The 26,070-nt window shown below is 49.7% G+C and overlaps 1 protein-coding gene across 17 annotated transcripts in view; it reads left to right on the top strand.

Moving 5' to 3' along the window:
- Positions 1-10,845, top strand: part of FOXN3 (forkhead box N3) — a 446,920-nt gene extending 436,075 nt beyond the window's left edge. For all 17 annotated transcript variants that reach the window (XM_086319211.1, XM_086319213.1, XM_086319223.1 and 14 more), the window contains one exon: positions 4,197-10,845. In XM_086319211.1, coding sequence (XP_086175337.1) covers positions 4,197-4,722 — 526 coding nt within the window. In that variant the 3' untranslated portion in view covers positions 4,723-10,845. The remainder of the gene's footprint in view (positions 1-4,196) is intronic.
- Positions 10,846-26,070: the final 15,225 nt, after the last annotated feature.

A 26,070-nucleotide genomic window follows, 5' to 3' on the forward strand; every position in this document is an offset into this window, starting at 1 on the left:
CTGCTCACTTTTCAGATTTTGTCTTTTTTTGTAAGATTTTCATCTGTGTGTGTGTGTGAGGTTCTTTTGGTCTGTGTGCATTTCCATGGATCTCCAAGATTCCCCTTATTTGCCAAGGAATCCAGCAAATGACTAAAAACACATCGCTGTCCTTCCCCTGGGGTCTTTTGTATGGCAGTTGGAAGAAGCCTTCCGAATGTCTTTCTGCCACCAGCTGGGAACGGAAGCGCCTGGTCAGCTCTCGTCCTCTGTGTCTTCCTACCTGTGGTCCGTTTTGGACAAAAGCACTGCACAGCAAGCACTGCTCCTATAATCCTCTTAACCCCACCTGCTTCTCTTCACACTTGGCAAAAGACCGGAGTTCTCAAGTAAACCCCTAAGAAGGACGACTTCGCCACACATGCTCCCCTCCAGTTGAAAGCCATCAGCTCCAGAGGGAACCCTAGTGCACAGGCGGAAGGGTCGGTGACGACACGCGGAGGTGCTGTGGTAACGGAACAAATCGTGAGCAAGTCCAAAACCAGCAAAATGGCCGTGTCTGACCAAAAGCCGTCCCTGAACCTGTGGGTGGCGAGGGGTGCTCGTTCTCACCCTGAACTAATGTGATTTCTCAACTTGCATGTTGAGTGTTTCCCACCGATTTGACAAGAGGATTAATACCAGGTTTTTATTTGAGATGAGTAACACATGGTTCTGTGGGGTCCCAGTGAAGTCAGGTGGCTTTAATTTATGCTAACAGGATCGTCGTGAGTATCGTTCCTTAGAAAACGAAGCTAAAAATGGCAGGCGCTTCAGACATACCCCATGTTGATTTTGATGAACAGTATTTGAGGAAGCGGTTGGAAGTTCTTCCTCCTCCAACGTAATATGTTCAGCCTGCCTGGTTTCTTTGTAAAGTAGCTGGCGTCCTGCAATGACGGACCCTGCAGCAGGAGGTGTCTGACACCGGTCAGTGCAGCCGGCCTGCCCGCACCATGAACAGCGCTGCTTCGAGTGATTAATATTTGAAGGAGCTTGTCGCTTCCTGCTGAGTGTGTGTGTAATTTATGGATTATGAGCCCGTCGTAAAATCTCAGAGAAAGCTAACTGTATCACGTGAGAGAAAGATGCATTTATATTTTAACTCTAACTCCCTGAAGTTCTCTCTGCGTGCCCGTTTTTATCCAAAGGTATCGTCAATGTGCTGGTTTCCCGTCTCCGTCACAGGAAGCTTCCTTCCCGGGGAGGCCGGGGATACACTGCAGTCTCCTGTTTGGGCCATCTTTGAGGGCCAGCAGGGTTGCCCTGAACCAGTCACAGGGTTCCCTGAGTTTGTTCTGTCTGTCTGTCTGCGAGGCGGTGGAGTGGGGCTGGGGTTGCAGGGCATGGATCTTGGGACCGTGCTTGGAGTGCAGTGTGTTTTCCGTGGAAGCAGAGACCCTGCCCCACACCGCCTCGAATTCACAGGCTTGGGAAGTGATTTGCTTGTTTCTTTTCCTTCACTTCCTGTGATGCCTTTAAGAAGGTCTCAGTGCGCTGCTCTCGCGCTTGCGTATATCTTGTTCTTTTTTAAAGTATATTTGATTTACAGTGCTGTGTTAATTACTGCTGCTAAGTTGCTTCAGTCATGTCCGACTCTGTGCGACCCCATAGATGGCAGCCCAGCAGGCTCCCCCATCCCTGGGATTCTTCAGGCAAGAACACTGGAGTGGGTTGCCATTTCCTTCTCCAGTGCGTGAAAGTGAAGCTATTCAGTCGTGTCTGACTCTTTGCGACCCCAGCGACTGCAGCCCACCAGGCTCCCTCGTCCCTGGGATTCTCCAGGCAGGAGTGCTGGGGTGGGGTGCCGTCGCCTTCTCCCGTGTTGATTACTGCTGTATAGGAAAGGGATTCATTTACACACATATCTGTGTTCAGTTGCTTCAGTCCTGTCCAAAGCTTTGCGACCCCATGGACTGTATCCCACCAGGCCAGAATACTGGAGTGGGTTGCTATTCCCTTCTCCAGAGAATCTTCCTGAACCAGGGAGCCTGGGTCCCCTGCACAGCAGGCATATTCTTTACCACTGAGCTACCTGGGAAGCCCTATACAAACATAGATATATATACACAGTCTTCTTTTTGATATTCTTTTCCATTATGGCTTAGGCTTATTTATGTCCTTGAAAGAAGGAGAGAGAAAGAAGCTCTCAGGTTCAGAACCCCCGCTCTTATATGGACGGAAGTGAAAGGCAGCACCTGCTTTCTTTCTGGTGTGTTTCTCCCTGTCTCTACCCAACACCCCAGACTTTTTACTTAAAAGAAGGGTTAGCCTGTGGGAAAGGAGGAGGAGAAGCACAGGGAGCAGCACGTATGCCTCTCGCCTGGACTCACGGAGAGTTCGTCTTTCACACTGCTTGCCTTTTCCTTGACTCTTTTGCTCCCAGAATCCTCTCCCTCTCCACAGCACCACACTGTCCTTCCCCGGGGCCACCTCCTCAGGGAGTGTCCAGGAAGGCCCCCCAGACCGCCTGCTCTCTGCCGCACAATCCCACCTGCTCCAGCACGCTGGTGGACACTCCCCAGACCACCTGGTCTCTGCCGCACAATCCCACCCGCTCCGGCACGCTGGTGGACACTCCCCAGGCTGCCTGCTCCAGCGCTCGCTCAGTGTCTCCTGCGGGGGTCCCCTCCCTGCCTGGCACCAAGCTAGGCCCTGAGAACATCCCCGGGGCCGGGCCCTGCCTTGTGCGGCTGACCCTCTCACGGGAACCATCACACAGTCCGTGATGATGGTGAGAAGTGCTGGCCATGGAGGGAGTTCGGGGTGCTGACAGTTGGGGCAGTTGGGACAGGGGTATCCACAATCCCAATATGTAGAAATGTTTTCATTGGTGGGCGAGCCAGTGGGAAAGGGGGCCAGTGTGGTGCAGCAGAAAGTTCCCCCCACCCCGCCCAGAGCCCCCAGCCCCCACACCCACAGCCAGACGCCGTGTCCCCCACAGGCCTCCGTGCCCTCTCTCTGCCCCCTGCAGCTGTAAGTGACCCCCCTCCATGAGTGTTCCTCCCCGATCGCCTCACTGCCGGCCCCTCCTGTGCGCCGGGCAGACAGGATCCACGGCTGTCCACACAGCGTGTGGCCGAACTCCACGGACGCATCACGGTCCTCGCTGGTCCAGACAGTGGCCGGCATCACCCACATTGCACAGCCCCGTGAAGCGGGGTGGGGCACGGGGTGCAGATACTGTGTCCCTTTTGCCAAAAAGAAAGCCAAGGGAGGTCCGTCCCCTGCTCGGACATACGGGCATGACGACATACTCGGAGGTGTGACAGTCCTCTTGAGTTGTGGTGGGAACGCATAGGTGATCTGGTTACAGGGCAAATCAGAAAAGAGCAAGAGTCGGTCTGGTGGTGTAGCTGAGAGCTCGAAAGTCAGGCTTTGCTTCCCATTCCTGCTCTTCTGATGAGCTGTGTGGCTTTAAGTAAATCACCAAACTTGCCCAGACCTCACCTGTAGCATCTATAGAATAAGGATGCTAACAGAACCACTTTAGAGTTGAATGCGATCTTCTCTGCAGATACAGCAAGGCGCCTGGCAGGTGGTCAGTTTAGTAGAGGGTAGCTTGTTGTGTTGCGTCTGTGTAACCATGACTTGCTTCTCTGATCATCTGTGAGCATCCTTGTGAGTGTCTGGATCTCATGCCGCCTGGGCTGTCTCCCCCGGGGACCCCCACCCTAAGGCCGCGCATCCACATGAGGGGTGGCGTGAGTGGATGAGGGAGGGGCCGTGGCAGCGAGGAGCTGTCACCCAGGGCAGGTGCCTCTTTTTCCCTGAACACCAGGTTTAGCCGGCTGACAAAGTCTCCTGGCGCTGTCTTAGAGGAGAGCAGGCTTTTTTCCTCGGAAGGACCCAGCCAGCGTCGCCCGGTGGTGTCTCTGCCGCGCACTGGCGGGCACGTGAAACCCAGCACAGCTTGTTTCTTACAGTTTATCAGGAGAGATTGTGCTTCCACCGCCGTCACAGCAAGAGAGCGTTGCTTTGACGCCTCAGCCGCTCGAATGGAGTGATCGTGTCCACGGCGGGAGGTCAGCAGGGATTTCGGGCCTCAGCCTCAGGGCAGAGGCTCCTGTTGGCAGACCGCTGGCCGGTGTCCCTGCATCTGCTCCGAGAGCTCGGGGGGCTGCCGGGGGGCTGCTCCAGGGGGTTTAACGGTGTCCTCTCTCGTCCCCGCCCTGCAGGAACGGCCTCCCCGGCTGCCGCCTGCGGACTGAGAGCGAGCCGGCGTGCGGCTCCCCGGTGGTCAGCGGGGACCCCAAGGAGGACCACACCTACAGCAGCGCCAAGGCCGCCGCCGCCCGCAGCGCCTCGCCCGCCAGCGACTGCGCCTCGTCCTCCTCGGCCGACGAGCCCGACGAGGTCGCCGCCAAGGGGGGCCCGGAGGGCAGCGAGGGCAGCTGCCCCAGCCGCGAGAGCCACAGCGAGCCGGAGGAGGACGGCCGGCCGCGCGGCCCCCGGGAGGCCCCGGGCGACGGCGGCCCCGCGCACAAGAAGCGGCCGCCCGCGGCCAAGGCGCGGAAGGTGCCCAGCGACACGCTGCCCCTCAAAAAGAGACGCACGGAGAAGCCCCCCGAGAGCGACGACGAGGAGATGAAGGAGGCGGCGGGCTCGCTCCTGCACCTGGCGGGCATCCGGTCCTGCCTGAACAACATCACCAATCGGACGGCAAAGGGGCAGAAGGAGCAAAAGGAAACCGCGAAAAATTAACAGAAACAAGTCACTGATTTGTTTTGAACTTACGGCCATTTGGTTTCAGCATGTCAGGAGATTTCTAATGATTTGTGGCAATATCAGCAATTTATTCTTTTTTTCTTTTTCCTTTGGTTTGGTTTTCTTTCTTTTCTTTCCTTTTTTTTTTTTTAATTTGCCCCCCCCCCCCCTTGGTTTTGGACCCTTAAGAATTTTATGTTGAAAGGAGATTGAAGCCATAGAACTCATATTGACACTCAGCCGTTTTACAAAAGCTTTTCATTACCTGAAGACAAAACCGAAAAAGCCAAAATGACCATTGCTTCCTCCAGCTTGTCTCAGAATCCCGCGGCTGAATCCACAGGGACGCAGCGGGAATGCCGCGGGGACACACACCCAGCGCTAGAAGGCACGTGTGCAAGGTCACCGTCGATCAGGCCCAACCTTTAGGTTTAAGAGGTCAGGGTGTGCACCCAGCTGGGGTCAGTGAGTGAGCCCACGTAAGGCAACTGAGGAGACGGAAGGACCCCTGGTCCCCCTAGGAGCAGACCCAGGCTCGTGGCACTGGGGCATCAGATGATGCCAGGAGAAGCCTTGGTGTGGCTCCAGCATGCAGTGTGAGGTGGGAGCAGGGCGGTCACCAGTCGTCTGTGCTTCTTAACCACGAAGCCCAGTAGCATCTCCGCAGGCGAACACTGGACCGCTCTTGTTCACCAGGTCTCAGTGACTCATGAGAAGAAACTGGGTCAGTTTTTAATGATGTTGCTGATCATTGGATTCTGTTCTGTATTAAATGAAAAGCAGGTTACACAAGCCATAAGCCTGAAGGTTGGTCCTGCTCATATGCACCTGTGCACACACACACACCACACACACGGAAGGGGGGAAAAAAAAAACTGATGCAAAAAACAAGCTGTCTTCTTAACTGCCCAAGTGAGAATCAAGTTCCAAGAAATTACCATAGCTGTTAAGGAAATAATGGTACAAAACTTTTTCTGTCTGTCAAAACCATTTGATCCAAGTGAAAACAAAAAGCTGCGGACCTGCCATTAGTATTGTGTATTTTTAAAAGATGAAAGGCACACTGATGGACAAACTAAAGTAAAATATGGCAAAAAAGAAAAACAAAACTCCTATACTGCCCTCAAAATGGAGTTTGCAATTAACGTCAGTCAGTATTCATCTTTGCAAAAATCAAAATGATTTCCACATTCAGCCGTGTAGCCAGCAGAAATTTCTGATCCACAATGCATGGAATTCCTTTGAAAAAAGAAAAAGAAAAAAAAAAATCACAAAAACACAAACTTTTTTTTATTCAAAAATAACAAAGTTCTTGTAAGGTAAATAATGTATTTAGCATGAAGCATGAATTATTTTCATATAAATATAGAAAATAGAGAAAAGGCTATGCCTCTAATTTTTAAGCCCTTAGGCTTAGAGGTTCTTTTGGTTTTCTTCTTTTTTTCTTTTTTTTTTTTCTTTCCTTTCCTTTAATTTTTTTCGCTTTTTTGTTTTTTTGTTTTTTTTCTTTTCCTTTTTTCCGATTATTTTGTTTTGGTTTTTTGAAGCAGGTGTTTAAGGTTTAACCTTCTTCAGGGACAAATTCTGACTGTTGGGGAGCTTACTCTGCAATACAAAAATCTCTTCATGTTCTGGTAGGGCCTGGATGGCGGCGCTCTGGATTGCCTTGTCTGCACTTCAGCCCCCGGCCCCTCTGATTCTCTGTTGAAAAGTGTGTCCTTTCTCTCTGTCTGTGCATGTTTACCATGACGCAATAATCTGAGGGCAAACTGAGTCGTGAGTGTGTATGATAGAATCAAGAGAAGTAAGGGACACTGGCTTGAGAAAACCAGGACCGAGATTTGGTTTCTAGGGGAAAAGGCAGTGAACGATTATGCAAATTCGCCAGGAGAAGGGGAAACACGCCTGGGCCTTATCGGATGAGGGTGTGAGTTAGGGTGCCCGTGACGGAGAGAGTGCGCGGGCCCGGGAGGGCCCGGCCCGCAGACGCCCCCGACGCCGCTCCCGGCGTCCCCGCCGCCCGGGTGCTCGAGCCCACCTGGAGCGACGCCCACCCAGGTTGTGGCGCGGCGTTCAGACCACCAGGTGAGGGCGCGCGGCCCGGAAGCAGCTCCTGTTACCTTTGCCTGAAAGAAAGGAGTTAGGGAGATCAGAGGAACCTTTGAAAGAGTGATCTTCCGCCCACACGGAAGGGGATTTTAAAGCGTAAAAACACCTGCTCTCAAGATAGACGGTGAGGGAGAAGGAGGGGACTGGGGTGATCTTCCCTTTTTGAAACAGGCGGGGTGGGCGTTGCGGAGCCCTCCGCCCGCCCCGGGCACGGCCCGCACCTCCAGCGGCCGGGACGGCGGGAGAAGCTAACCCGCGCGTCCTCTTCCCCTGGGCTGCTGCTGAGCTGAAAAAAAGATCTACAGCCCTGCGCAGGTCAGACTCATTACTGAACCTGAGTGCGCCCAGCGCGCTTGTGCTGGGCGTGGAGAGATGGGGGTAAGGATGTCTTTTCGAAGCGCCCCGGACCCTCCGTCTCCCCACAGCAACGTCTGACACCCCAAAAGCCATCCGCAGCTGCGGGATCCGGGCGGCACTTGGCGGTGTCCCCTCACCAAGCCCCCCTCAGCCACCCAGCCCTCCCAGATCAAATCCAGACTTCCCTCCCGAAAGGCAGAGACAAACATCCAGGACTGTTTTCTGGCGGGGGTTCCTTCGACGGCGACCCCCACCGGTGGGCTGTCTCCCCTCATTTCCTTTTTTCTAAAGGAGCAAAGGCCTCTTTTAGAAAATAATAAAATGCAATGTGTGTGATTTACTTTTCTGATCTCTTTGAGAAATAGAGAAATATCTTATAAAAGTGTGTTCTTAACTCCAGAACCACTCTTTTTGCATAAATACCTCATCGGGCAGCTTTCTAAGTGTTATTTCCTGCGTCTCCTGCAGTCCCTAACACAGGAGCTGCTGGGAGACCTAGGGGAAACTTTAGTGAGGGTACTTTTTTCTATTTTTCTTCTGTTTTTGGAGGCATACACATTATGCATAACCAAAACAATGGCTCAATTGTGTTTAACTTTGTATTTCGATTGTTGAGAAAAAAAAAAAAAAAGTATCGATGTGTCTGTGGCCGTTCATAGTGACTTCATTGCGGAATGAGGTTGTCCATGTCCTTGCCAAGCCGGGGGCAGAAGACACCCTCTGTCACCCCCTCCTCCAAGAGCAGTAGAGAATTTAAGCACAAGCCTATTTGTGAAAGAATATTTTGCTCCAGTGTAATTCACTCTAGTCTTGGAATTTCTTCCCAAACATCAGGTGTTCTTTTAGCTTCCAAACTACCCTGTGTACTCATTTAGTCTTGACAAAAATCGCCTAAGCACCGTTCCAGGGGTGTGGTGTTTTTGCTTTGGTTTCTCCTGCTGGGAGAAACGGCGTTTTCGTGTGTCATTCCAGTATCTCACATACTCACGTGGGGCGGGGGGTGGGGGGGCAGTGGGGAACTATAGCAATATTTGAAGATGCTTTGGGGAAACAACCATGAACTCGTCCGCACCGTGACATCCGCATTTACTTGTTGTCAGTCCTAGGACACGTTTAAGAGACGGAGACTATGCTCTTTCTTCTTAAATGCTATACGCGCAGAAAGTTATTTTTATGCTACTACAGTTGTCTCTTATCTTTACCTAGTACTTTGTGGAAAGGGTCTGCATCATCGATTTTCCCAGCCTTATGATACACCCTAAGCTCCTATTTCCCTCCCCCCTCTCTAAGCAGTATATATATACACACACACATGTGTTCAAGAGTTCTTTGGTCAAATTGTCTATCTGAAACTAAAGTGAACCCACCCCACATCCAGACGATGGTTGGAGAAAACCCTGGCCAAAACAGCTGTGGCAGATTTTAGTCTTGGGGCTGCGTTTTTCAGAAGGACTGTGTGGGAGGCTTCTCCCAAGAGCTGGGTTTTTCCCTGGGAGAGGCACCGGGTGTCTGGCCCTGGCTGAGCGCGGTCGTGAATACCACGTCTCACCGGGGGGAGGGGGGGGGAGCTTCGGGCTGTGGGCTTTGTAGGGTGAAGACCTTCCAGATGGCCTTTGTCCAGCTCAGTCCTGGGGCCCAAATGCTACCAGCCCCCCATCTCAGTGACCCCTGCCCCACACTCCACACGTGTGGGCCCCCAGCCTCTCATCCAAGAGCTCTCAGAGAAGGAATCAATCTGTACAAGTGACCTGCACGGGAGGGTTTTCCACATGGGATTGGATTCAACTCAATGTGACTTCTCTTTCCCTTTAAACTTGATTCAGGTTGGGACTCGTTTCTTTCTGGTGGATCACAGCTGCCCAGATGTTGCCATTTTCTTTTTTATATTTCTGTAGAGGAGTATTTTTCTTTCATCTTCAGGATTTTTTTTTTTTTTTTTTTGCCACCAAAAGAACACATCTGAACTCCGTGTCCCCTCTTGATTGTGACTTAACCAGTGTTGACAGCTCAATCCTTCGTGTCGTAGGTCCCAGCTCGAATACTATATCAAACACTGTTATGCACATAACGCAGCACTGTGATCTAATTTAAATAATACTTTTTTATTATTTATACTACTATATATAATATACATCAACACTTTTGCTATATAACCTAAGTGATAACCCTGTTTTTAGTTACCTACCAAAACTCGGGACTTTGGTTTATATTGCAGTTAACACAGTTACAAAGTTGGAATGGTGTCTTTTTTTTCCTTCGTTGTAATGGAATGTGTAAATCAAAGTATATCTGTTGTGTGGTGTTCCCGTCCCTGGAGCCCCGTGAGAATGTCCGCAGGGCGTTCAATGTTCTATGTAGACCCACCTGCCTTTGTGAACCCATCTGTCAACCCCCCTTCCTTGGAGAGAGTGCCGGTGATGGTGGCCAACTGCTCTCTCTGCCCCCTACTGGTTATTCTTGAATTAAGCACAGACTCCGTTGCTTTTATCATGAATAATGTGTGTGACCTTACAATTCTTCCACAGTTCAGCAAATAAGTGCTATAGTGTCACTGACCAAAAATTAAGGAAGGAAAATCCGATGTTTTGAACGATCCATCTTTTCACGGCCGAAACCAATGTGTCTATGGTGCTGCGTTCTGCTGTCTGTCCTACTTTTGAAATCAGACCTGGGTGAAAGATCACTTCTGACTTACTGTGATCGTGCTCACAAGTACCCTTCCTGTTCGTTTTGTTAGCGCTGAAATCAAGACTATTTATTTGGAATAGATACAGCAGTGTTTTTCACTTCCTTTGCAACCGTTGAGAACAGCCTTCCCTACTTTTTGCAAGGAATTAATATTCCATATTGGATTCGCAAAGACTTCGATATGGTGTGTCTAGCAAACCTAGAAACTGTCTCTCACCCTTTCACGACTGTGGCCTGAGTTCCCAACCCCTCCCTTTTGTTAGATGAAACTCTTAGCACAAGTTCAGTTATTTAAACGTGCAGCATTGCCCGAGTGTGTGTGTCGAGCCATCGACACAGCTGATTCAGTAACCGCTGTCGTTCACACTCGCTACTGACACTGCCATGGTGACAATGTGGAGGAAGCAAGTATCCGTGTGTGTCTGGGAAGCATTATACACGTGTACATTTTTTTATACTCTGATTCTGTAACATTTCTGAGTTCTGTTTTTGTTTTACAGAAAAATAAATAACAGTGATAAAGCAATCAGAAGACAAGAGGTTTACTCTCAATACTCGGGGTCGTGTGACCTCTGGCCAATAGACCTCCATGGCCAAGTGTATTCACTTAGAGTAATAAGTTTTCAAAAGCCAATTTTCGTCCGTGTTTCTTTCTGTATGAAACTGCCAATATCATGAACAGAAAGGGAGACCCGTAGAGGAGAAAGTGACGTTCGGTCGCGTTTGTGTTGCCTGGAGGAAGAGCGGAAGCAGGCACAGCCCGCGCACCTCGAGGGACCCGATGGCGTTGCTTGGAGGCATCCATACTTGCATTTCGCATCCTTCGTATGTAATCATATTGCCAAAGACAAACTATTTCATCATTTATTGTAAATAACACTTTCCCCCCAGACCTACCATAAGGTTTCTGTGATGTATTGTCTTCCAGTTGCAATAAAAATGACTGAGTTGCATCAATTGAAGAAAGCGCCGCGTAGCATTGTGTGCCCTGCGTCTTCGGAAGCGCACGCTCAGCAGTAAGGTCGGCTGTGGTCTGCGCCTGCGCCGGGCTGCGTGTGCCGTTCCTTTCACGGCTCGGCGCCAGAGCCTCCGCGGCACGCGGCCGTGCCTTTCGCGTTGTGCTCACTCACGCCCAGTCATGCTCACAACCCCATGGACTGTAGCCCGCCGGGCTCTTCTGTCCATGGAATTTTCCAGGCGGGAATACTGAAGTGGGCTGCCGTTTCCTACTCCAGGCGCTCTTCCTGACCCGGGGGTCAAACCCACTGCTCCTGAATTGGCAGGCGGGTTCTTCCCCAACGCGCCACCTGGGAAGCCCAGCCTGTTCTCATACGTGCCTTCTTTGCATCAGGAAACCACACAGCTTCTGTAAACACACAGATTCGCAGCCGAAGGCCGAGCTCACCTGTGGGTCTCAGGAGACTTCTAGGTGTGACCCAAAGCGTCAGGGGACAGCAGGCCTCCCACCATGAACCTGTGGTTCAGACAGACTGTGCCTTTCTTTTGGAAGTCGTCAAGCGATACACTAAAGTTGTGCAGTGGGGCTGGAGCCTGCCAGCCTACCCAGGGCTTCTGCAGATAAGTTGCCAAACCCTGAGACCTCGAGGGCCTCCCAGAGGGAGCTGGGCGGGAGAAGAGTGCCTGGGACAAGCCCAGGCCCAGGGCGCCAGGACCCACGCCAGAGGGGAGGGAAGGGCGTGGTTTCGCTGGTGGGCCGTGTTAGCCCGGAGATCTCACAGCAGCACTGGCCCTGGCAGACCTGCACCGCCCTCAGCTGGGCTCTGCGCGCACGGGGGATTGCAGGTCCCCGGCTGTCCCTTCTGTGCTCAAGGCGTTACTGGAAGGTCGCTTCGAGCAGGGCCTGCTGGGCTGGATTCCCAAAAAACCTCAAACTGTCACCCCAGGCCCCAGTGGGTTTGCCAAGGTTCCAGCTCGGTCCCCTTGTGGTGTTTTTCTACCTTCGGAGCGGTGGTGTTCCCTCCTGGATGAACAATCTTCCACATTTCAGGGAAATTGATTGGGAGGGAAAGCAGAAAGTCATTTGGATCAAATCTGATGAACTCTGGGTAAGTTGCCCGAGTCGGGTGAGGCTTAATACCAAAGTGTGGCCACCCACCGTCAAACGCCCATACCAGACATTCCATACGTGAGTCTCAAGGTGTCTGCAGACAAGATGCCCAGTTAGGTTATCAGAATATCTGAGGGAACTCGGCCAAGATGGTAGACGAGGACTTGCATGCTCAGTCATGTCCAATTCTATGCAAGCCCCTAGACTGGCCTCCAGGCTCCTCTGTCCATGGAGTTTTCCAGGCAAGAATACTGAAGCGGGTTGCCATTTCCTCCTCCAGGGGATCTTCCTGACCCAGGGATTGAACCTGAGTCTGTGGCATCTCCTGCACTGGCAGGCAGCTTCTGATGACACCTCCAAAATTCAGTTCTGACCTCTGGGGGACATTGACTATTCCACAAAAGAGGGGGGGAAAGCTCTGGTAGGTGTTTGTTGCCTACAGTGAAGCCCCCAGTGGGGTCTATTATAAGATGGGATAAGTAAGCTACCCAAGTCCGAGATCAGGGGCAGCGGCCGGGAGGAGCTACCCCGTGTCCAAAGTCAGGGGCGGTGGCTGGGAGGAGCTACCCAACGCCCCGACGCCCGAGGCCAGGGGCGGCGGCCGGGAGGACCAACCCCACGTCCAAGGAGCGGTGGCTGCGTGGGCGCAGGAGGGCCTAGAGAAGCTATCCCACGTTGAAGGTCAGGAAGGGCGGCGGTGAGGAGATACCCCTCGTCCAAGGTAAGGAGCAGCAGCTGTGCTTTGCTGGAGCAGCCGTGAAGAGATACCCCACGTCCAAGGTTATAGAAACCCAAGTAAGATGGTAGGTGTTGCAAGAGGGCATCAGAGGGCAGACACACTGAAACCATACTCACAGAAAACTAGTCAATCTAATCACACTAGGACCACAGCCTTGTCTAACTCAATGAAAGTAAGCCATGCCCTGTGGGGCCTCCCAAGATGGGCGGGTCATGGTGGAGAGATCTGACAGAATGAGGTCCACTGGAGAAGGTTGCCTTAAGAACCCCATGAACAGTATGAAAAGGCAAAATGATAGGATGCTGAAAGAGGAACTCCCCAGGTCAGTAGGGGCCCAATATGCTACTGGAGATCAGTGGAGAAATACCTCCAGAAAGAATGAAGGGATGGAGCCAAAGCAAAAACAATACCCAGTTGTGGATGTGACTGGTGATAGAAGCAAGGTCCGATGCTGTAAAGAGCAGTATTGCATAGGAACCTGGAATGTCAGGTCCATGAATCAAGGCAAATTGGAAGTGGTCGAACAGGAGATGGCAAGAGTGAATGTCGACAGTCTAGGAATCAGCGAACTGAAATGGACTGGAATGGGGGAATTTAACTCAGATGACCATTATGTCTACTACTGCAGGCAGGAATCCCTCAGAAGAAATGAAGTAGCCATCATGGTCAACAAAAGAGTCTGAAATGCAGTACTTGGATGCAATCTCAAAAACGACAGAATGATCTCTGTTCGTTTCCAAGGCAAACCATTCAATATCACAGTAATCCAAGTCTGTGCCCCAACCAGTAAGGCTCAAGAAGCTAAAGTTGAACAGTTCTATGAAGACCTACAAGACCTTTTAGACTAACACCCAAAAAAGATGTCATTTTCATTATAGGGGATTGGAATGCAAAAGTAGGAAGTCAAGAAAAACCTGGAGTAACAGGCAAATTTGGCCTTGGAATATGGAATGAAGCAGGGCAAAGGCTAACAGAGTTTTGCCAAGAAAATGCACTGGTCATAGCAAACACCCTCTTCCAACAACACAAGAGAAGACTCTCTACAGATGGACATCACCAGATGGTCAACACCAAATTATATTCTTTGCAGCCAAAGATGGAGAAGCTCTATACAGTCAGCAAAAACAAGACCAGGAGCTGACTGTGGCTCAGATCATGAACTCCTTATTGCGAAATTCAGACTTAAATTGAAGAAAGTAGGGAAAACCACTAGACCATTCAGGTATGACCTAAATCAAATCCCTTATGATTATACAGTGGAAGTGAGAAATAGATTTAAGGGACTAGATCTGATAGATAGAGTGCCTGATGAACTATGGAATGAGGTTCATGACATTGTAAGGAGACAGGGATCAAGACCATCCCCATGGAAAAGAAATGCAAAAAAGCAAAATGGCTGTCTGGGGAGGCCTTACAAATAGCTGTGAAAAGAAGAGAAGTGAAAAGCAAAGGAGAAAAGGAAAGATATAAGTATCTGAATGCAGAGTTCCAAAGAATAGCAAGAAGAGATAAGAAAGCCTTCCTCAGCAATCAATGCAAAGAAATAGAGGAAAACAACAGAATGGGAAAGACTAGGGATCTCTTCAAGAAAATTAGAGATACCAAGGGAACATTTCATGCAAAGATGGGCTCGATAAAGGACAGAAATGGTATGGACTTAACAGAAGCAGAAGATGTTAAGAAGAGGTGGCAAGAATACACAGAAGAACTGTACAAAAAAGATCTTCACGACCCAGATAATCACGAGGGTGTGATCACTGACCTAGAGCCAGACATCCTGGAATGTGAAGTCAAGTGGGCCTTAGAAAGCATCACTACGAACAAAGCTAGTGGAGGTGATGGAATTCCAGTTGAGCTATTCCAAATCCTGAAAGATGATGCTGTGAAAGTGCTGCACTCAATATGCCAGCAAATTTGGAAAACTCAGCAGTGGCCGCAGGACTGGGAAAGGTCAGTTTTCATTCCGATTCCAAAGAAAGGCAATGTCAAAGAATGCTCAAACTACTGCACAATTGCACTCATCTCACATGCTAGTAAAGTAATGCTCAAAATTCTCGAAGCCAGGCTTCAGCAATATGTGAACCGTGAACTTCCAGATGTTCAAGCTGGTTTTAGAAAAGGCAGAGGAACCAGAGATCAAATTGCCAACATCCGCTGGATCATGGAAAAAGCAAGAGAGTTCCAGAAAAACATCTATTTCTGCTTTATTGACTATGCCAAAGCCTTTGACTGTGTGGATCACAATAAACTGTGGAAAATTCTGAAAGAGATGGGAATACCAGACCACCTGATCTGCCTCTTGAGAAATCTGTTATCAGGTCAGGAAGCAACAGTTAGAACTGGACATGGAACAACAGACTGGTTCCAAATAGGAAAAGGAGTACGTCAAGGCTGTATATTGTCACCCTGTTTATTTAACTTATATGCAGAGTACATCATGAGAAATGCTGGACTGGAAGAAACACAAGCTGGAATCAAGATTGCTGGGAGAAATATCAACAATCTCAGATATGCAGATAACACCACCCTTATGGCAGAAAGTGAAGAGGAACTAAAAAGTCTCTTGATGAAAGTGAAAGTGGAGAGTGAAAAAGTTGGCTTAAAGCTCAACATTCAGAAAACGAAGATCATAGCATCTGGTCCTATTACTTTATGGAAAATAGATGGGGAAACAGTGGAAACAGTGTCAGACTTTAGTTTTTTGGGCTCCAAAACCACTGCAGATGGTGACTGCAGCCACGAAATTAAAAGACGCTTACTCCTTGGAAGGAAAGTTATGATCAACCTAGATAGCATATTCAAAAGCAGAGACATTATTTTGCCAACAAAGGTCCGTCCTGTCAAGGCTATGGTTTTTCCTGTGGTCATGTATGGATGTGAGAGTTGGACTGTGAAGAAGGCTGAGCGCTGAAGAATTGATGCTTTTGAACTGTGGTGTTGGAGAAGACTCTTGAGAGTCCCTTGGACTGCAAGGAGATCCAACCAGTCCATTCTGAAGGAGATCAGCCCTGGGATTTCTTTGGAAGGAATGATGCTAAAGCTGAAACTCCAGTACTTTGGCCACCTCATGTGAAGAGTTGACTCCTTGGAAAAGACTCTGATGCTGGGAGGGATTGGGGGCAAGAGGAGAAGGGGACGACAGAGGATGAGATGGCTGGATGGCATCACTGACTCGATGGACGTGAGTTTGGGTGAACTCGGGGAGTTGGTGATGGACAGGGAGGCCTGGCGTGCTGTGATTCATGGGGTCGCAAAGAGTCGGACACGACTGAACGACTGAACTGAACTGGGAGAGGAGGCAGGTGAAAAAGATGGAATTGAAATCACACTGCATGACAACGGAATAAAACTGCCACCAAAGTCAAATTCACCATATTAGGGATTGTACGGGATTTTTGTTCTTTTCTTTTAATTCAAGAAGCATTCAGGGACTTCCCTGGTTACCCAGTGGTAGAGAATCCACCTGCCAGTGTCGGGGACACGGGTTTGATCCCTGGTTTGGGAAGATCCCACAGCTACTGAAGTGGGCACACTGCAGAGCCCATGCTTCATAACAGGAGAGGCCACCGCGGTGAGAAGCCTGAGCACCACGGCTGGAGGAGCCGCTGCTCACCGTGACCAGCAGAAGCCCGCACACGGCAGCCCAGACCCGGCACGGCCAGAAATAAACGAATAAACAGAATTTTAAAAACCAGAAGGCGCATTCGTTTAGCACCCACTCTATCCCAGTGGCCGCTGGACCACAAAGACGAGGATGGCCGTCCTGCGGGATGTAAAGCTACAGAAGGGGAGCTGAGCTGCTGAGCAGGGCACGCGCTCGGTGCTTAGAAGGCCCCCAGATGAGCTGGGGCCCGTCGTCCTGGAGAAGAGCTTCCCGAGGGCTCAGCGGCGGCGGTCTTGCTAAAGTTAGTTCAGAGTCTCGCCCGGTGGCTGGGCTGAGGACAGCACCTCGTGTGTCTCTGAGCTGCTGCTGCACGTGCTCAAGCAGCTTTACCTCCTTCCCTGGCGTTCCCCTGCCCCTCCATCTGTGTCCTCTGCCCCCATCAAACTGGGGCCACAGCCACTGCTTTCCTCTTCCCTGAAAAGAGGGAAGCAAAGGAATGACCAGTGTCTTCATTGTATTAATGTTAAAAGCAGCTTGGCCTAAGTGTGAAGAAAGAAGAAATCAAAAGTACTCGTGAAGCTTACATTTGGAAGAGACTTTCATCCCGTGGTTTAATAGCAGCATTGGTGATTCGGTGCTATGCCCTGGGGAACTGTATATCAATGACCTGGGTTGCCTTTGAACAAAAACTATACAAGATTCTGGACTCTGCCTTGAGGATGTAATCATTTGCTGGAGAGATGCCTTATTTGCATATTTAAGTAGCATGCAAGTTCTCCTCTAACCTTTAGGTAATCTAGATGTGGCCTCTTTCTGCTCTTTAAAACTTCTTCCTGGACAATTGAAAATGTATTGTCTTTGGAAAAGACCAGACAGCACTGTCTTCAAAGCTGTGTGAGTCGTCAGAGCGGTGACAGGACAACCCCCATCCCAGGCACCTCGGGGCCCACGAAGAGGCTTCAGCGCGCGAGCGCGTCGAGGCTGCCCCGGGGGCGTGAGCGGGCAGTGCCAGGCCCCCTGCAGGCCCACCTCGCCTCCTTTTGACTGCTGTGCCTGTGAAAGGAAGGCTTCTGCACTAAGAAACCATCATCCTTCTAGAAAATTCTAGACAGATGAGAGCAATTTCAGAGACAGTCTGGTATGATTAGAAGGCTTTTGTTTATCATCTGAAAGCTCACATCTGTCACCCTGCTTCTCAGGTCCCCTAGGAATTAAATGGTCCTCTAAGTGCCTGCATGCGTGTCTATCCCCTCCGTCGTATCTGACTCTGCAACCCTATGGACAAGCTGCCTGCCAGGCTCCTCTGTCCGTGGGATTTTCCAGGCAAGAATATTGGAGTGGGTTGCTATGCCCTCCTCCAGGGGATCTTCCCGACCCAGGGATCAAACTCAGGTCTCTTCACCTCCTGCACTGCAGGCGGATTCTTTACCCACTGAGCCACCTGGGAAGCCCCGCTGAAAGTGCGCAGACATAAATGTGTTTTGACCATTTTTAAATCGATTAGGATAAAAACCAGGGATTCGGGAACTTGCCAAGGACTGTTTTTTAAAAGACTCAAATATAAGCGAATAAATCAGTTTATTCGATGTCCACCTCGTCCTTTTGTTTTGTGTGAATAAAACTTTCCGGTAGAGTGTGCTATAAATAATACTCATAGCAATAGTATCTTGATTTGAAATCATTCAGGGGCGTTTGGGGATAGTCTCCTGACGTTTTATGTTACTCCATAATAAAGTACTTACGGAACATATGATCAAATCTCCTTCAAGATGCAGCGATTTATTTGAGAAGGATCAAGGAATTCTATTTTTTCTCATGAGTTACTCATCTCAAAACTGATTTCTAAAAATAGGTAATATGGAAGGAGCACTGTGTGATGAGGGAAATCTGAAAACAAGACAGTGGCTGTCTTAACCACCCCCCGCCCCCCCCGCCCGGGATGCAGCTTCTTCGTGAAACGGGTCCATTTTTGTCCCATCATAAAACTGGAAAGGACGTTAGGGATCGTTAAGTCCAAACTCCCTGTTCTACAGACCCAGCAGCTGAAGTAGACAAATTAAGGGATTTGCCCAAGGTGATGCAGCTGGCCAGTGGCAGACCTGGGCTCAGTGGGCATTTTCCTTCTTGACTTTTGTCATATCCATCTACTGTCATCGCATCTGTAGAACTTCACTGCTGGCAGTTCCTCAGAGGGACGCACTTAATATGATGTCCTGTGCATTTCCCTGTAGCTATAGAAAAGCCTATCTTTGTAGATGATCCGTAGCGCTCTACTGAGTGGGAGGCCTGTCGTCTTCAACCGTTGCCTCCCGTTTCACTGTTGACGTTGCTTTGTGCCTGCGTGCTCAGTTGCTCAGCTGTATCTCTCTGTGACCCCACGGACTGCAGCCCACCAGGCTCCTCTGTTCATGGAATTTCCCAGGCAAGAATACTGGAGCGGGTTGCCATTTCCTACTCCAGGGGATCTTCCTGACCCAGGGATCGAACCCGAGTGAGTCTCTTGCGTCTCCTGCATTGGCGGGCGGATTCTCTAATCTATTAATACCACAGTGAAGAGTTTCAGACATGTGGCTGTTTGCATATTTTCAACTTGTCTTTTGGTTAGATAGCCTATTGGAACAAAGTGTGATCAGTGTTACGGCACTTTATACACAGGCTTTCCAAATGGCGTCAGTGGCAACAGCAATGAATGAAAACCCCAATTTCGTTGCACTCTTACCAGTATTGGAAGTCATTTTTCTCTTTAATTTTTCCTACCAGACAAAGGTAGTATTTTATTGCTGTTTTTTTAATCTAGGTATAATTGGCAATTTATTACTGTTTGAATTTTCATTTAATTACTAGCACAGTTACATGATTTCTCATAATTTACTGGCCATTTATTCTCTCCTCTCTGAGTCGTCTATAACTGACTCTTCAAGAGTTGGAGGAAGAAACTGGATTCACAGTCTCTTTTCTAGCAATGTTCCTGATTAGCCATTAAATGAAGTCGGGATGACCAACCATGTCAACTGACCCCAGACGCTCTTATCTTCAGATACTAGTTGCCCCTATACTGAGACAAATTCCAGCCCCTAAAATGTCTGACTGAAGCTCCTAGGACTTCAAAGGCCACCAAGATGCAAATGTAAATCATCTTGCACATGGCAGCCGTGTATGTGTTTGAATAATCTCCTCCCTAAATCTTGTCCAGAATAAATATTCCGAGTTCTGGCTATTCTTTCTCTCTTCTGACCCAGTTGGTGGTCAGAACTGGGTCCCGTCTGAAGAGGAGAAGCCATCACCTCCTTCATTCCAGCTCCTCTGTTTCTAGTTCCATCACCGAAGACCACAAAGCATGCTTTTCAGGCGTCGTCTCACACCAGGGGTTCATATTGAGCTCGCTGTTGACTAAACCAACTAAGCCCCAGCTGCTGGTGCACTTCTCCAGATGTGCCTTTGGGATCAGAGCACAGGACTTTCTCTCTATAAACGTCACCTCCTTAGGTCTGGTCCACTGCTCAAGGCCCCTGGAGATCGGCAGTAGCGTCTGGCAGTCCGTTGGAAACACCTGCTTTCCCTCCAGCTGTCGCTGGATCACAAATTTGAAAATCTCTTTTGTGTTGAGGAGGACAAAGCTGGAGGCCTGTGGCTCGGTTCAGGAGGCCCCCTTGTAGGTCAACTTTCCTTTCAATCAGTCCCCGTGGAGGGCGGGGCTTCCCCGGTGGCTCAGTAAGTAAAGAATCCGCCTGCAGTGCAGGAGACCCTGCTTCCATCCCTGGGTCGGGAAGAGCCCCTGGAGAAGGAAGTGGCAACCCACTCTAGTATTCTCGCCTGGAAAATCTCATGGACAGAGTAACCCAGTGGGCTACAGTCCTCGGGGTTGCAAGAGTCGGACACGACTTAGTGACTAAACCACCGCCCACGCTTAGAGGGCAATTATTCAACTAGTTCTAGGCGCCCCTGGCTTTATGAAGATGTATGGAACCTACATTTCTCCATTCAGCCAAAGCTCTGTCAAGTCCATCCTGGGTCTCCAAGTATAAAGCCAAAGTCTTCCTTTATAAAAAAGGAAAGAGTTCTACACTTTGCTAATACACATTATACAAATGTGAAATAAGGCAAAAGAGAAGAATAAAGTTTCACTTATTGTACAAACCTTGAAACAGTGGAAATCCTACTTTATTCCTGTGGGGAAATTAGTCTTGTTTCAACGCGGGTATTAAATAATACGAGATTTTAAGGAACATACCCCTGATATAAAAAGCAGCCGCAGTTTATTCATACATGTCTTTGTCCATCCATTCACTTACTATATCTTAGTGAGCTCAAGTTGGCTTCCTTGCGAAAAGCTTACAAAACATTCCTGTAATCATCCATCCAAGAATGTGGCCCAAGGATAGCATTGAGACCATGTATCTGAAATTTGCAGACAGATCTGTCTTCTGTTTACAGTCAAGAAGTTTCAGGGGCTTCCCTGGTGGGCCAGTGGCTAAGACTCCATGCTCGCGATGCAAGTGGCCCGGGCTCGATCCCTGGTCAGGGAACCAGATCCTACATGCTACAACACATGACCCAATACAAGACCCAATACAGCTACATAAATAATTTCTTTTAAGAAAGTTCCAGCTTAATGCTGGGTGGTATTTCCGCATTTCGTGTGCCGGCCTGTTTGGAACACCGCCATGTCTAGCCTGTAGTTCGTCTCTAAATACAGTCAAATGCTTCCAAAGTCACGAGCTCTCTTTCTAACACAACATTCAGAACTTGAGTTGAGTTACTTCTGGCGCCTGTTTGTTATTAAACACTTGGCACTGTCCAGCACAGCATACACATGTAAGCATCCAGGACTTCTGCAGTCTGAGAAGGCAACCCAAAATAAGGAAGTATGGGGAAGAAATTAAAGAAAGAAATTCAGGAGGTTTTCAAATAGATTTTGTCCTTCGCGACCATAGTCAGCCCACCTTGTTTTTCACCAACTATCTGCCGATTCTGATGACGCTAGGGAGATGTGGAAAATAAGTCTCCTACCTTCAAACACGGTCGCCTCCAGAAGCCCAGCTGTACTGCGTCGTGGGCATCTCAGTGGCAGCTGATGTGTGCCCCCAGACTTCCCAGTAGAGGGTGGCACGTTCCAGGCGCGGCAGCCCTGGCTGTGCAGCTCAGTAAAGCCGTTGCCTCCCTCTTCCTCCCATGTACCCTGTTCCCGCCCCCGCTGGCTGGCGAGAAATTACACAAGGGCCTGTTCGCCATCTGCAGACGTGACCCCCCTCCCGTGGGAGGACGGTTTCTTACTGAACTGATGTTTGCCCCTGGTCCCCAGCTCTGTGATAAAATAACGGGGTGTCCTTCCCTCGCATGGACAGAGGAGCCTGGCCGTTGGGTAGCAAGGAGTCAGACGCGACTGAGCGACTCACGCTTTCCCCTTCTCTCTCCCATACCGTGCTCCAAGCTCTCGATTTAGAAGCGAGCGTGCATCCTCACCCTGCTGTGCGTTCTCTCCCCACCACCTAGCCCTCATCAGTCCCTTCTCAAAACTGCTGTAAGGGCGAAGACTGGAGAATCCAAGCGACACGGTGTCCTCTTGCTTTATTTTCGTAATTCTTCTGCCACCGCCATGGGTGAACAGGAGGTACAGACAGATGCATGAGGCATTCGGTCTACTATCAGTCTAGTCTTTTCTCTGAAACTCTTATGCACTGAACGTGGACCCGTAGACCATAGAAGGTCCCGCACATCCAGCCGCCTGCCTCCTGACGGACCCCGGCAGCACACTCCTCTCAGAGCTCAGCGAGGGCGTGCCCATTCACACCGATCATCAGGGGGCTCTCGTCACACAACACAAAAGCCGTGTCTTTTTGATGCTTAATCTTTTCCGCTGGACCGTTAACCCACCCTGACCCACGAGCAGGGTGATTTCGTCTTTATTGGCAATAACTAAGTCCTTTCAAGTGAAAAGGTCAAGTGTCAAGTAAGAAAATTCAGAAGGAGGTCATACTCAGGCCTAAGTCAGCTGTCTTACCTTTCAAGGGTGGAGTCATTTCATACATCCAGGGACTTTTAGGGCTTCCCTCATAGCTCAGTCGGTAAAGAATCTGCCCGCAGTGCAGGGGACCCGGGTGCAATTCTTGGGTTGGGAAGATCCCCTGGAGAAGGAAATGGCAACCCGCTCCAGTATTCTTGCCTGGAGAATCCCATGGACGGAGGAGCCTGGCGGGCTGCAGTCCACGGGGTTGTGAAGAGTCAGACACGACTGACGGACTTAGTGCGTCGCGCACCTGAAATCCGCTTCTGATGGCTCGTCCGCCCCTGTCGTGACCGCCCTCCTGGTCGATGATCAGCTCCGCTTCCCTGGACACCAGCCGTGACCACGCTCGTCCCTGGCCACACGTTTCCCGCAGAGCAGCGACAATCAGCCTTCCCAGTTGCCTCTGATGGTGTCATCTGCTTCAAATCTTTTTTAAAATTTGTAAATAAAAAATTGTTAAATTTATTTTTGGGGAGATAAAGATTGTGAATAGTGTTTGTTGTTAGTATCAATGTGTGTATGTGAATATATGTAAAAAGAAACTAACTTTTGATCTTTACTACATCTCAGTGGATATAAATGAAAAATTCAACGTAAAGTCAAATAAGATACATACAAGTATTGCAATTCACATAATCAAATTTTAAGGATTCCAGCCAACAAAAGATATTACTATGAACTCTAGAACATCACTGGTATTGTGTATTATTTTATTGGAGTGTGGTTGCTTTTCAGGGCTGTGTTGGTTTCTGCTGCATCTGCTTCAGATCGCCACATCTGGCCACACTGCCTGCAGAATGGCCAACCCACAAGGGGGCCTTACAAAACGAGCCGCAGCCCAGATTCCGGCCTCACCTTGAGCCCCCCGCCCGCCCTCGATGCCCCCAGGCTCCAGGCTCCTCCTGCTCCGGCTTCCTCACTTTCTCTTCCCAGAATGCTCCCCACTTGCTCCCTCTTTCCTCCTGAAAAGTCCGTGTCAGTCCTTGAGGACCGAAGTCAAACTGTTCTCTCTGCACGTCTGGCCGGCAGCCCCCACCACAGGTGGGGAGGACTCTTCAGCTCCCTCCCTGGGTGCAGACAGGCGTCAGATCTTGTTCTACGCTGAACTCCTGGGATGGTCTCTGCCACTTGGGTACTGCAGACATTTTCCTTTACTTCAGCTTTGTCTTACCTACTCAATGGTTCCAATGTCCTGCTGTTCTCAAAAGGACTTATAGCTTGGTAAATTCACGTGGCATCTTCCATTCAAGGGAAATTTGAACCCACGATGAGATTAACTTCTCTCCTTTGAGACCACTAGAATCTCTCCTATTTGCTGGTCTACAATGATCTATCTGGTATTTGCAATCAAAAGTTAAACTCTCATGGTATTTTGCCATGCGATGATTAATAAAACTGAGAACTCACTGGCGCTTAGCCAGTTTGCTTTGTAAGCGTTTTACTTGGTGAGGCAAGAAGCCCAGTTTGGCGCCATCTCTCCCAGCTTTGGGGAAGCCGCTGAATTGGTCTGTGCGCGGTGTCTCATCATGCAGTCGCGGCTGACTCTTTGCGACCTCGTGGGCTGTAGCCCGCCAGGCTCCTCTGTCTATGGAATTTTCCAGCAAGAATACTAGGGTGGGTACCCATTTCTACTCCAGGGGATCTTGCTGACCCAGGGATTGAACCCACGTCTCTTGCATTGGGAGGCGGGTTCTTTACCGAGAAGCCAGTTGAGATTGTCTAGTGTGGACTTGTTCATTGGTTCCGATTGGTGAATCAGTTCCTAATAAAGCTCTTGGTGGTTGGCAAGATGTGAATGGTTAAGTGATGGAGGGAATTTTTCAAAGAATTCAAATTACTCCATTCAAAGGAGTATCCATCAGTGTAAGATTATATCTCTTCTGTTCTGGGTGTCAGAATGTCCTATCTCCTATAAAAAATTATGGTGATCATAGTTGGAGGTGTTAGTTTTTGATGTCCTCATCTGATGAACAGACAGTTGGCAATGATATGTTGATCTACCCAAATTTTCCTTTGATCCTGAGCCAGGGCTGTATCTCTGCCACATTAGGCAACAAGAAAGTTGCCTAATATTCACCCTCAGCCAAGCAACAAAGCAAAGGCAGAGTGAATGTGTGGGAAGCAGTTCTGTGGCTGATACAGTCGGGGATCCAATGCAGGTGTTGAGTCCTTTTTGGATGAGAAATTGGGATAAGGTATGTTCTTGGTCCTGGATCTGAAAATTAGATCACCATCTACATCTGAAAATTCTCTCCCCTGGGTCCGCTAATACCTCCCATTAGGGTCTGTATGAGTTTAAAAAGGCTCATTTATTCATTCAGCAAACACATACTAAGCATGGACTCTCAGGGTCAGTGAGCGCTGGTCCCTGGGCATACAGAATGCCTAAGGATGCTTGCTCATAGGAAGCGTGCAAGCCAGTATGATGCCACTGAACAGAAAGACAGTGTTTCCAAATGGGAGCCCCCTGTGTAACACTGAAGCTTCCCAGGTAGGATACCAGGAACCAGAAAGGGAAGAGTGAGCATTTACCCAGGGAACTCCCATCTTCACCATTTGAGGGTGATTCCCACTTTATCTCTTAGACCCAACCCCCTTGCCCAAGGTCTAGACCCACATGGCCAGAACCAGACCACAGGGACCTCCAATTCAACGCAGCCAAACCAGCACTGTGGACAGAGACCTCTAGTTACCCGTCCGATGTCCATTCACCCTTCACCACATATGGCCAGAGCCCTGATTTCAATGGGAGTGGCTGCGTGCCCATGTGAGAAACCAGTCTCCAGCTTCTCCTGCAAATGGATGACAATGGGATACAAGAGGCTGGGGCTTCTGGAAAGCTCTTGAAAAGAAGACTGACACATCTCTCACCGTGACTGATTCTCCTCCCCACTCTCCTTGCTACGACATGAAATTCCACTGTGGAAGCTGGGATCTAATGTGACAGCTGGAGAGCAGAGGGCATCTGGTGACAATGAGGCAACTCTGACATGGCCTTGAAAATGAAAACCGAGTGCTAGGGATGGGCCTCCCAGTGGCTCAGGGGCAAGGAACCTGCCCACCAGTGCAAGAGGTGCGAGTTCAGTCCCTGCGTGGGGAAGATCCCCTGGAGAAGGAAACGGCGACTCAGTATTCTTCTCCAGTACTCTGCCTGGGACATCCCACGGCCAGAGGAGCCTGATGGGCTACAGCCCACAGGGTCTCAAAGAGTCGCTTGCATATGTGGAAGGACAGCGGAGAAGGCGGCTCTAAGGCCCCTAGGACAACGCTGACACCGTGGAGCTGCAGTGTCAGCCCTGAACTCCCAAGCTCTAGATTTCTTTTCCACGGGAGAAAGTAAAATCCAATCTTCTTTAAACCGTGAACATTCTAGAGCTGTTGCTTGCAGTGAAGTACGGTTCTTAGTGGCTGCGGGACTCACCGTTACACGCCTCCCAACTCTCCTCTGACTCCTGTCGGGTCAGCCCTTCCTCCAGATGCGTTATTATGTTCCCGTCCCCACGCTCTGCCAGCCCGCTAAGGCCTGAGCTCAGGAGCTGGCAAACCCATCCCACTGGCCGGTTCCAGCCCTCCTCTGCGTTTACAGGTGACCTTTGGGGGCAGGTCCAGCCACCCCGGTTCCTTGATCTATCTGCTGTGGCTGCTTTTGCAGAACAGCAGCAAACACTGAATGTTTGAGGCAGAGACCCGTGACTTACAAAGTCCGAAATAGTTGCCCTCCGGCCTTTTACAGAAGAGGTTTGCTGATGCCTGTATTGCCCTGAAGTCATCCC

Source organism: Bos grunniens, chromosome 10 (genome assembly GCF_055505025.1).
Source record: "Bos grunniens cultivar Pamir isolate PY7600 chromosome 10, Bosgru_T2T1.0, whole genome shotgun sequence".
Taxonomy (NCBI): Eukaryota; Metazoa; Chordata; class Mammalia; order Artiodactyla; family Bovidae; genus Bos; species Bos grunniens.